This window comes from Vicugna pacos, chromosome 8, assembly GCF_048564905.1.
Source record: "Vicugna pacos chromosome 8, VicPac4, whole genome shotgun sequence".
Lineage (NCBI taxonomy): Eukaryota > Metazoa > Chordata > Mammalia > Artiodactyla > Camelidae > Vicugna > Vicugna pacos.
Window position 1 is genome coordinate 41,220,985 of NC_132994.1, and position 12,090 is coordinate 41,233,074.

Sequence of the window (12,090 nt, forward strand, 5' to 3'; positions counted from 1 at the left end):
ATCTTACAGTACCAAAAAGGAAATGCTCAAAAAACAAAAGGACGGGGGTGGAGCATAAAGTTCCACAGGAATCAACCTGAAAGAGCTCCCAATGGCAAAAGCTGGAATAATTTGAGCAGCAAAATAAATATTATTGGATCATAATCCAGAAGATAAATATATACAGCCCATACTAATAAATCAGTGATTGGATAAATAAATAAATGAGAAAAATATATGAGTCTTCCTTATAAAAGAATTCCAAAAAATACATGTAGATATTTTTCCCTCCAGGATATAGAACTCTGTACCTGTACCCCCATTCTAAGTTTGAGTTGGACTTAGTGACTTGCTTCCAAAAAATAGTATTCTTCCCAAAAAGTACTTATATAAATTATATAAAATGCCTAACCAGTCCTCCTCAAAACTAACTGTTAAAGGTATGAAAAACAAACAAAAAAAAAGAGTAAGAAACTGTGAGATTAAGGAGATAGTACAACTAAAAGTAATTGTGGTACCCTGGATAGAAATTAGGAACAGATGGACATTGATGGAAAAAAACAGCGAAATTTTAATAAATTCTGAAATTTAATTTAAAAATATGTATATACATGGACCCATATTGATAATAATAACTGAATAGATATATAAATAGGAGAGAAAGTACAAATATACCTTAAAGAATAACTCCAAATATTAAATTAAGATACTTCCTCTTCTAGGAGGTGGAGTTTAACCGTTCCCCTCTGACTTCTATCCAAAGAACAGAAAGGGGAAAAACTGTTACTATCCAGTGGATAAATCTAGCAAATCTTAAGTCTTGTACCACCAGTTCCTGAGCATTTTTGAGGATTTTTAATAATATAAATTTACAGCTTGTTCCTGAATTTCTCTGTTGCTGGCTTAGGATTTAGCTCTAGGGATCCTCCAAGAAAATTTCTTAGGTATTGTTCTGACTTAACAGCTCCCAGAATTTTACTGTGTTTTCTATCCGCCTCCCCACTCCTGACCCCCATCATCATAGGGTTGCTTTTGGGTTTGGTTTTTTTAAGGTTTTTTTTTCCTTTTAGTGGGATTTCAGAACAAAACTAGAGGGCTATGTTCAATCTGTTATCTGAAGTTGAAAATTCACTTGAATATCTTTCTAGGTTGGTACATATGTAGCTACTAATTACTTTAACTGAATACACAATGAAATATTTAACCATTTTCCTACTGATAGACACTTGAAGTTGTTTCTAATTTTTCACTAAACAGTGTTACAGTGAATATTCTTGTACATATTATCTTTGTGCATCTGTGTGTGTGCTGAATCAAGGATTACATTCATTATTCATAGGTAAGTAATTTAATGCCTAAGTGTCTAAGTTTCCCTATAAGAGGGTTGGTGTGAGTTAACATGCATAAGTGCCTAGAACACACTAACAGCTGTATAATCATTGCCAAACTGCCCCCGTAAAGGCTGCCGGTATGTACTAGTTATTAGATTACTACTTTTCCCATCCTTGCTCATACCCTAGATATTACAGTCTATTTTTTGGGAAAATGGGATAATTTCTTTGGTGAAAAGCTGCATCTCATTGTCTAGACTTTCAGTTCACTATGACTGAGCTTACCTTTTTGATGTTTATTGGCCTTTTGTACTTTTTACATGAATTGTTTATTTCTATCCTTTATCTATGAAATTTTTATATTATGAAATCTTTCAAATTTTTTAGATAAATATTTTGGGGCATTAGCCTTATTTATAAGAGCTCTTTAAGTAATATGGATATTATTTCCTTGTTAATAATGTTATTATAAATATTTATTCCTAGTATATCTCCATTATATTTATTTAATATTTTTATCAATGTTCAAACATTTTGAATTTTTTTAAACGAAATCTGTGTTTTATGGCTTAAGAACAATATTTCTAATGTAAAAATATAAAATAAATCCCCTATTTCCTAGTATTTTTATGATTTTAAAAAGAAATCATTAGTTCTTTACTCCATTTCAAATTTAGTTTTCTTATAGTTTGAGGTCAGGATCTAATACCACTTTTTTCAGGCTTAATCTTTCTTTGCTACTTTGAAATGCTATCATAGTATTATGCACTAAGTTTCCAAATAAGCATGTATTTTTAAAAAGCACTTAGGCTGATATGTGTGCTAGAGAAATGTTATATACCTAACAGAAACAGTAGGCTTATTTTATTCTCTGATTTATTCTTTGGTTCACTTGTAAATTGGCAGAAGGACTTTCACTCCTGTGTTGCTTCCAAACATCAAAAAGGAGGCCTCCATAAAAGCCTGCTTTACTCTTAAATTCCAGGAGGTCAAACCCAGTCCTAGGCTTATCTCAATGGATCCATCTCCTTGGAGAACAGAGTAATTCTAGACGCCTCAGTTGACGTGGATTAGGTCATGTGACTCACATTACAACGAAAAGAATTTTTTAAAGAAAACCAACACAGCAAGTTTATAAAAAAAGAAGGAAAAGCCAATTACAAAGCATATATGGGATGATCAAGCAGGTTTTTTTGTTTTGTTTTAGCTTTTTTTTTTAATTTCTTTTTTTTTTGTTACTATTATTTTCTTTACTGAAGTATAGCTGGTTTACAATGTTGTGTTAAAAGGGTGATTCAGTTTTATTTTAAAACCTGTGGGTATGTGAATAAGAGCAAAAGATCTGAAAGAACATGCAACACACTAATAACATTTGTGACCTCTGGAAAAGCAAGGGTTGGAAGAGAGGAAATAAAGGGATTTATATATACATATTTAATTCTATATGGATGGATTCGATTTTTTCAAAGACTATAAATTTAATAATAGTTGAAATACAAATTTACTTTTAAAAATTATGCTCATCATCATGCTTTTTAAAATGTGCATTTATTACCTTTTTTTAAATCAGTGGGGGAAGTAGAAGAAATATACAGAATAGTTGACATTAAGGAAAAGTTTTAGTCATTTTTCAGTTCTTTTTCTCTTCATTTTTTTCATTTATATTTATATGACAGAATATCCAGTTTAAGATCACTGCCTGAGTTCACAAAGTTATATTCTCTCCCTCACAAAACCCACTGAAATAACAGAAAAGTATTAAGGTGGAAACTCGTGGCAACGAACAACACAGGACCATCAGCAACAAGAGATCACAACAAAATTCCAGAAGCTGGAAGATGAAAAGTGTTAATTATTGAAAAAAATACAAGTCTTGGGAATGCAGCACAGGGCGTCCACCTCTCCAGGGGAACATCAAAGAGGCTCTAACCTCGGAAATATCAAGTACAAAAGCAGGCTAAACAGGAATGTTATCCAAAAGTCTAAATATGCATTGTTTCCTTGAACAAAATTGAGCACCCAGTACATTCCAGTCCCTATTCTATGATACAAAAAATAAACAAACCCAAAGTAAAGCAGAGTTATAGGTACAAAGCTGTGAGCATGGCAACAAAGGGTCACTGTTCTAGGTAAGTCAACTAGGGAGTCTTCCTAGGGAGAAGAAATTTGAAGAAAGAGACATGAAAAGAGTGCAAGGAAGGAGAATAAGAATCATTTTTAAAGCAATGATGACAATACAAAGCAACTGCACTAAGCAATTTAAAAGTCATATTACTAAATCTTCATAAGATTTTTTTAAAAGTTATTATCTCTAATTTAGAGATGAAAAAAACTGAGGCTCAAAGAAACGAGAAATTTTTTCAAGATTGCACAGATAATTAAGTGATAAGAGATTTAACCAAAGCTTAAGCTCCTAACCACCATACTATTAAGAGTAGTCATTTCATCTTTTGGAACCAGCTTACTCATTTATATAATGGTCTAATTAATTACATTATCTCTAAAGACCTATCTAATTTTAACACTATGACAAAGATTGAGGAATATCATCAGCCTCTCCCTGAAAGTAATGTCCTTAAAAGCAATTTTTTTAAAAAAGATAATAAATTTATATATTTAGAGAAAACTAAATCTGTTTGATTTGGTTTCTATTTCCTTCCTGAAATCTAATTCTTTAGTGTATCAACTTTTTCTTAAGATTTTGAAATCAACTTCAATAATAATACACATAGAATACTATACTAAAATGCTGTATTTTAGATCAATTAAGTAGAAAACTCTACCATACAACTATCAATATAGCCTGTCAACTTTATCCCAAGGGTCCAAGTATGAATAATATTTGAATAAATTCACAATAAAATCAACAATTTTAGGAGTATTCATTCACAAACTAAATAAGGCTGTGGAAACAGGATATAAAATCTCAAATATAGGAAAGATAAAAAAGAAAGTTACAGGGGAAGCATACAGCTCAGTGGCAGACTGCATGCTTAGTGTGCACAAGGTCCTGGGTTCAAGCCCCAGTACCTCCATTAAATCAACCAATCAATCAATCAATCAATCTAATTACTCCCCCAAAAAAGAAAGTTAAAAAAGACAAAAGCACTATATTTTTAATGATTTTCACCTTTCAATTTAACAAGAGTACTTGTCATGTAATTAATGGATCTTTTCTGTAATTCACATTCCTATTTACCTCCCCTTCACCACTTTGTATGTATTTCCTTCCTTTCTTTGAATTGTATGTTTCAGTTAATCAACTGATATTAGATGCAAGACCATAATGAAGTAAATATTCTATGCAACTCCTAGCAAAGTTATGACAGGTAGTGAGAGTTAAATAAGATTTTTATTAAGTCATAAAAACTACAGTAAAAAGATGGGGAAAAAAATCCTTTTCCCTATACTTACCACTAAGTGTAACTAAAAGCCCTGGACATTATACATAAAATAAACATATGACTCCAAGTCAGAGAGAAGGCAGACCAGCTAGTCACATTAGGACCAAAGGAATAAGACAGCGGTAACCTCCTGGGTTTTCTTTTGGCCTCATATCTTCCAGACTTGAAGCTGAAAAAGCCAGCAATCCAGAAGAATCAAAGGGCACAGTCCAAAAAAAGTCCCAACAAAAGCCTATTCTCCCTAGCCAACAGACCAAGAAAGAGGAAACCTAACAAGACAGAAAATTTTTAGACAGTAACCATGCTTCTTCAGGCAAACACCAAAGGAAAAAACTAAAGCCCTACTTCCACCCACACCAACAAAAGCCAAGTGGGGAGCCTAGACTTCCAATCTTGCCAAGCTGTAACAATGTATTCCAATAGCCCCACCAGGGGAGTACCAAAGAAGGGAGACAGGACTTTCATCACGGTCCAGCAGTATGGAGCCCCCACTCTCCTTCCCATCACACACACACACGCACACGTACACACACACACACGTTATGTCAGACGAGGCCTAAAAGAAAGTCTGAACAGCACCCAGCAGTAATGAGGCCACCAGTGATATCATGGTGATTACTTGGAAAACCTGACTTGTCACCCCAACAAGGCACTTCCCTCCAAACTTCTAGAGTATCAACAGAGGTCAGGTGGGGAACGTGAACTTCTAACTCCACCTGGCAGTGAGGAGACAGAAGTTTATAGCACTAAATGCATACATCTTAAGAGAAAAGTTCCAAATCAGTAATTTAAATTCCCACCTTAAGAACTTAGAGAAAAAGTAAAACAAACCCAAAGCAGAAATAAGGAAGTAATAAAAAGCAGGAACCACTAAAATTGAACACAGAAAACCAAAGAGAAAATTAATGAAACAGAGCTGATTCTTTGAAAAGATCGATAAAACTGACAGGTTGCTACCAAGACTGAAAGAAAAAGGGAAGATGACACAAATTATCAATACCAGAAATGGAAGAGATGATACCACTAGAGACTGCAGACATCAAAGGGATAACAAAGGAATGCTATGAACAACTCCACACATAGATTTGACAACTCAGACAAAATGGACCACTTCCTCAAAAAAAAAACTACCACAACTCATCCAACATGAAAGGTAATTTGAATAATCCTATGACTATTAAGAAAATTTAATTCATGATTTTAAAACTATAAAAAAACAAATTTCTAGGCCCAGTTTCACTGAAGAATTCTACCAAACATTTAAAGAACACCACTCTACACAATCTCTTCCATAAAGTAGGAGGGAACACTTTCCAGTTCATTTTATAAAGCTAGTATTATCCTCATGTCAAAACAAGAAAGTACTCCAAAAAAGAAAACTATAGCCCAATATCCTTTATGAATACATGAAAAAATTTCTTAACAAAATATTAACAAGGAGAATTCAGCAATATATTTAAAAACTATACAACATGACCAAATGGAGTTTATTCTAAGAATGGAAAGCTGGCTCAATATTTGAAAAATCAAGCAATGTAATTCACCACCGTATCAAGCTAAAGAGAAATATCACATGTCAATTGATGCAGAAAAACCATTTGCAAAATCCAAAACCTTTCATTACTAAAAAAAAAAAAAAAACCTCTCAGCGAAGTAAGACTAGAGGAGGACTTCTTCAAATTGATAAATGACATCTACAAAAAACCTATAGTTAATAGCTGTTATACAGCTACTTAACAGTGAAAGGCTAAATACTTTATCTGTAATATCAGGAAAAAGACAAGGATGTCCACTCCTACTACTCATGTTCAACACTGTTGGGAGTTATAGCCACTGAAATAAGTGAAAAAGAAATGAAAGGCATAGAGATCAAAAGGAAAAACATGACATGATTGTCTACAGAGAAAAATCCCAAGAAATATACCAAAAAAAAAAAACCAGAAACAAAAACAAAAACAAAAACCCTCCTAGAACCAAAAAGTGAGTTCAGCAGTGTCACAAAATACAATTAACATACTATAACAAAACTGGAAAATAAAATGCCATTTACAATCACTGCCCCCAGAATAAAATACTTAGCTCCAAATTTAACAAAACGCGTACTGGACATGTATGCTGAAAACTATACAACACCGGTGAATGAACTTAAGATCTAAATAATTGAGAAACATACCATGTTAATGAGTTACAAGACTCAACAGAGTAAAATTGGCAATTCTCCCCAAACTGATATATGGACAACACAATTCCTATTACATGCCCAGCAAGATATTTTGTTGATATAGACAAAATTATTCTAAAACTTATATAGAAAAGCAAAGCAACCAGAATAGCTAAAACAATTTTAAACAATAATAAAGCAGGAATTATTCTGGTTTCAAGATTTATTAGGTAAAGAAAATGAACCTTAATCTAAATCTCATGCTGTGCAGAAAGTATCAACTCAGAATGTCTGGGATTTCCACACTCTGCCCATTCCATGAAAGGTTTGGCCCTTGTCTGGCTCCAGAGATGTAACCTCTAAAACCCTGAAATATTCTGCCTAGTAAGAGTGTCTCTGTTTACCTGGGGACCTTGGATAACTCCATACAGTCTACACTAAAAATGGGGTTCATGGTGGGAGCCTTGAATCATGTGATATCAGCTTAACTTCTCAAGGACTAGAGCCTAAGATCATCTGCACAGGCAGTTGACCATAACAACATAACCCACCCACAGTTAAAATCCTGGACACTAAGGCTTGGATGGCCTGGTGAGGCGGTAAGGGCCTGAGCAATCCTCTGTATGTGCTATCAACACATCACTGCCGAGAGAATTAATCATACAAGTCCACTGGGACAGGACAACTGTAAGTTTGGACCTGGTATCTCCTGGACCCTGCCCTTTGCTTCTTTTTCTACTGCTAATTTAAATTTGTATCCTTTTACTGTAAAAATCATAACCTTTAGTATAACAGTTTTTCTGAGTTCAGTGATTGCTTCTAGCAAATAATTGAGCCTAGGAGTGGTCTTAGGGACACCCAAACGTACACATGTTATAAAAAATTAACTCAAAATGGATCAAGGACTTAAACGGAAAACATCACATGATTAAAAAAAAAAAACTTTCAAAGAAAACAAACCAAAAAAAGAGCGAGCGAGAGAGAACTCTTCAAGATCTAGAACTAGGCAAAAAGTTCTTAGCCTTGACCCCAAATCACAATCCATATAGGCAAAAACTGATACTCTGGACTTACAAACTTAAAAACTTTTGCTCTACAAAAGACACTGTTAGAGGATGAATAGACAGCTAGAGTGGAGGAAAATATTTGCAAACCACATCACCAACAAAGGATTAGTATCTAAAACATATAAAGAACTCTTAAAACTCAATAGTAAAAAAAGGAAATAATCCAATCAGAACATGGCCAAAGACATGAAAAACAGTTCAAGGAAGAGAATAGACAGAAGGCAAACAAGCTTGTGAAAAAACATTCAACTTTATCAATCTTTAAGAAAATGAGAATTAAAACCACAATGAAATACCACTGCATCCTATCAAAAAGGCTAAAATTTAAAAACCACCAGGGGCTAGGGGTAGGGAGCAAAGTGGATCTCTCATACTGATCCACAATGGAAATGGAATAATCACTCTGGAAAATGGTGTGTGTGACAGTTTCTTTAAAAACTAAACATGCAACTGCCATATGACCAGTAATTAAACTCCTGACCATTTACCACAGAAAAATGAAGCCATGTTCACACCAAAACCTGTACATGAACATTTATAGCAGCTTCATTTCTAATAGCCAAAAACTGGAAACAATCCAGATAGATGTCTTTGAGTGGGTGAATGGTTAAACCAAAACATGGTCTACCCAATGCCACCATTGCTGACTACTACTCAGCAATCAAAAAGGAATGAACTATTGATACATGCAACAACCTGGGTGAATCTCCAGAGAAAAAAGCCAATTCCAAAGGGTTATTATGTACTGTATGATTTCATTTACATGCCGTTCTGGAAATGACAAAATTACAGACATGGAGAATAGATTAGTGGTTTCCAAGAGTTAAGAGGGGTAGGAAGAATGGGTGTGAGCAGAATGAGGTATACTCTGGTGATAGGAATGTTCTGTATTTTGACTGTATCAGTGCCAATATCCTGGTTATGATACTGTAGTGCAGTTTCACAAGATACTAAGTGGAGGGGTGGGGACAAAAGGTACATAGAACCTCTGTATTATTTCTTTAAATCACATGTAAAGCTATAATTATTTCAAAATAAAAAGTTCACTTAAAAATAAATACAAGGAAAACTAATACAATCAGAGGAACAATTTCATTTGATATATAACACTGAACATTATTAAATATTCAAACACTACTTCATAATTTTTCAGTTTGGAATAATGAAACATATCGCTTGAATTCTCTCAATCACAATCATTCTACAAAGATTCATTACTAACCAATACGAATTTTGCTCACCTTCCACACTGTCAGAACAGGAAGTTCCAATGCCAGTGTCACCACTGTCGGAAGCTATACTATGTCTCCTGATATGGTTATTTCGCTGGTTAGATGGAACAGTTGTGGCCTGCCACAATGATTCATTACCAGGTAACCATGCTGATGAAGAACAATCTGGGCCTACAAAGGAAAATATCAAAAGTTAACAAATTTATAATCTCTATGAGTAGTTAGAAGACATCTTGTGACCTTTTAAAAAATACACATAAGGTACAAAAGGTTATTTTCTGCCAAAAATGATTTAAATAGATCAATGATGTCTAAGATTCACCAAATAAACTTACTTACCACACATATACAAATTCGGTGCTGATTCAGCAGTGTCCTCCTGGCTGAAGGACTCCAATTTCTGCTTATAGACACTGACCTTTCAAATACTAATTACTCTCATATTTAAAATGTCAAATCTATCATCAATCTATCTGGTAATGTCAGCACTCTGCTCTGTAATATTTGGTAGGCAGGCATCTGTGTTCCCATACACAGGCATTAGCTGAGAACTGGGACTCAGGGAAAATCTAACTGAATCATATCACATGACAATATAAGTAGAATGCGCTCGTCGTGGAAGGTCAAAAATCTACTTTTTTCTACTATATCGTAACCACTTAAAATTGAAAATTATTTTGCATTATTTCAATTGATTTTACTTCTTTAGTTATCTTTCAATAGAAATTTAACACCAGAGCATCTTCCTGGTTCTTTGCTCAATTCTCCCTTTTGAGTTACATTAAATCTTTATGGTTCAGCTAGTTTATCAGTTTTCAATATTCTCTCAATCTTTATTTTTACTTATCTTGTTCATTTTTATTTAATTCTGATTAATCATCATTTTACCTTTTTACTCACTTCATTCATTTACTGTCTACTACAGTGCCACTCAAAATATACTCATGGACCAGTGCCAGTTTGTGAACTATCTATTACTAGTTCATAAAACCTAGATACAGAAATAAAGGATAAGCACTGAGAAATTTTTATGGTAATTTGAAAGAGCAATTTTTTGGTGGGGGGAAGTAATTAAGTTTATTTATTTATATTTATTTTTGGAGAAAGTACTGGGGATTGAACCCAGAACCTGTGTAAGCTAAGTATATGCTCTACTACTTGAGCTATACCCTCCCCCTCAAAAGAGTAATAATTTTTAAATCTGTTGAATTTTATGTAAAAGCTATAGAAGCATATGTCTTTATTAACAGTTAACACACTGAAGCCTGTAGACTGATTTGTAGAAGTTAACAAGTTATGTACAAGAATTCTGAGCTTTCATTTCCATTATAGCCTTAAAAATTAGTCTAAGTGTATTATGATCTGAAAAGCTACCTTAGAGCAGAGTTATTATCACATAATTATAATACTCCCATTTGGGCATTTATCATCATGATGTGAAACAAAACATGTTTACACTATTGAAATTGGCATGCAAGGAGTGCTTTCTCAGTTTAATAACCATAAGAATCACAAAATAACAAACATGTCCACAAAATTAATTACATCATTTTTACTACACTTATAGGAATAGTCATTCTCTATATTATATCAAATATATAGATCAATCATAAAGCTATTATTAACAAGACCTGAAACTATTTTCTACTATATTAATTCCAACATTAAAATTTTAATGTAACATTATGCCACATTATTATTTTTAATTTTTATTTATATATAATTTATAAATTAAATTTGTTTGGGTTTTATAGATGTATGAAATATACAAGCAGCCTTAAAAACCACACACATTTAAATTAACTCAAGATTAAACATCAGTGGCCAAAGAAACATTTCTACAAGCTTTGAAGTCTAGAACAACGACTTGAAACTTTGTAGATTCTAGACCTATCTCAGAATGAGACTTATCTAAATTCATCTGATTAAACACTCACACATTAAAGCACTAGTTGAGGCAATGTGTCACCAGATCTGCTCTAACTCTGATTTGTCTATAATCTACACCAAAGATATTTTCTTCTATCAGCAATTCAGGTAATGCTCCATTTAAATGAATCAAAGTCCTGTCTAAACCATTATCAAAAAGGGCAACCAGCCCACTATTTTCTCTCCGAAGTGCAAACCTATTAGTTGGAGAAGTATTTTTTTAGGAATACTCAACATAAATAGGCTAGGAGTACATGGAAATGACAAAGATGTGAAAAGATGTCCAATCTTACTAATAATGAGAGAAATAAAAAAGAAAAGAAAGATTTTTATTTTTAGATTTTTAATTATCTCTAACATTATCTATAACTTTAAGTATCATTGGCAAATATTTGAAAAACTGATGTCAAATAAAGTACAGAGAATGTTCATACGCTTTTATGGTATACAGATTGAAAAAACCTTCCTAAATTAGGGCATCAGGGACAGGTATTTAAATTTCAATGTTAGACCTTCTACTAGGAATTTTCATAAAGAAATAATCAGAGAAGCATAAAAATATGTAAGCACAAGGACAGTACTTCTTCAAATAATAAAATAAATGCCTAGAGACAAAATACATAACTGTAAGTTAGCTGATAACATTTAAGTTCTGAAAATAATTTTACTGACCTATATTTTAACATGTAATGACATCCAAAATATTAAGTAGGTGTGAGATAAAAGCATTTATATGATTGTAGACATGGTATGATTCCATGTTGGAGAAGACATTGTACGTTTACATATACAGAAAAAGGAGCTTTCAGGCAGTTCCACACCTAAATGTTAACTTTGATTACAATGTTTTACTAAAGGAACAAATACATTACAGAAACATTTACTCTATCTCCAGTGATGATGATGATGATAATTATACACTATCATCTTAAGGGGGGAAATGCTGAAAATTATTCATACTGATTTGCACATTACATCAACATTTGA

At 33.1% G+C, this 12,090-nt stretch overlaps 1 protein-coding gene across 5 annotated transcripts in view; it reads right to left on the reverse strand.

The window, feature by feature from the left end:
- The window catches only part of CEP85L (centrosomal protein 85 like), a 137,826-nt gene that overhangs the window by 107,503 nt on the left and 18,233 nt on the right, over positions 1-12,090 (reverse strand). For all 5 annotated transcript variants that reach the window (XM_006205701.4, XM_072965795.1, XM_072965791.1 and 2 more), the window contains exon 2: positions 9,184-9,345. In XM_006205701.4, coding sequence (XP_006205763.2) covers positions 9,184-9,345 — 162 coding nt within the window. The remainder of the gene's footprint in view (positions 1-9,183; positions 9,346-12,090) is intronic.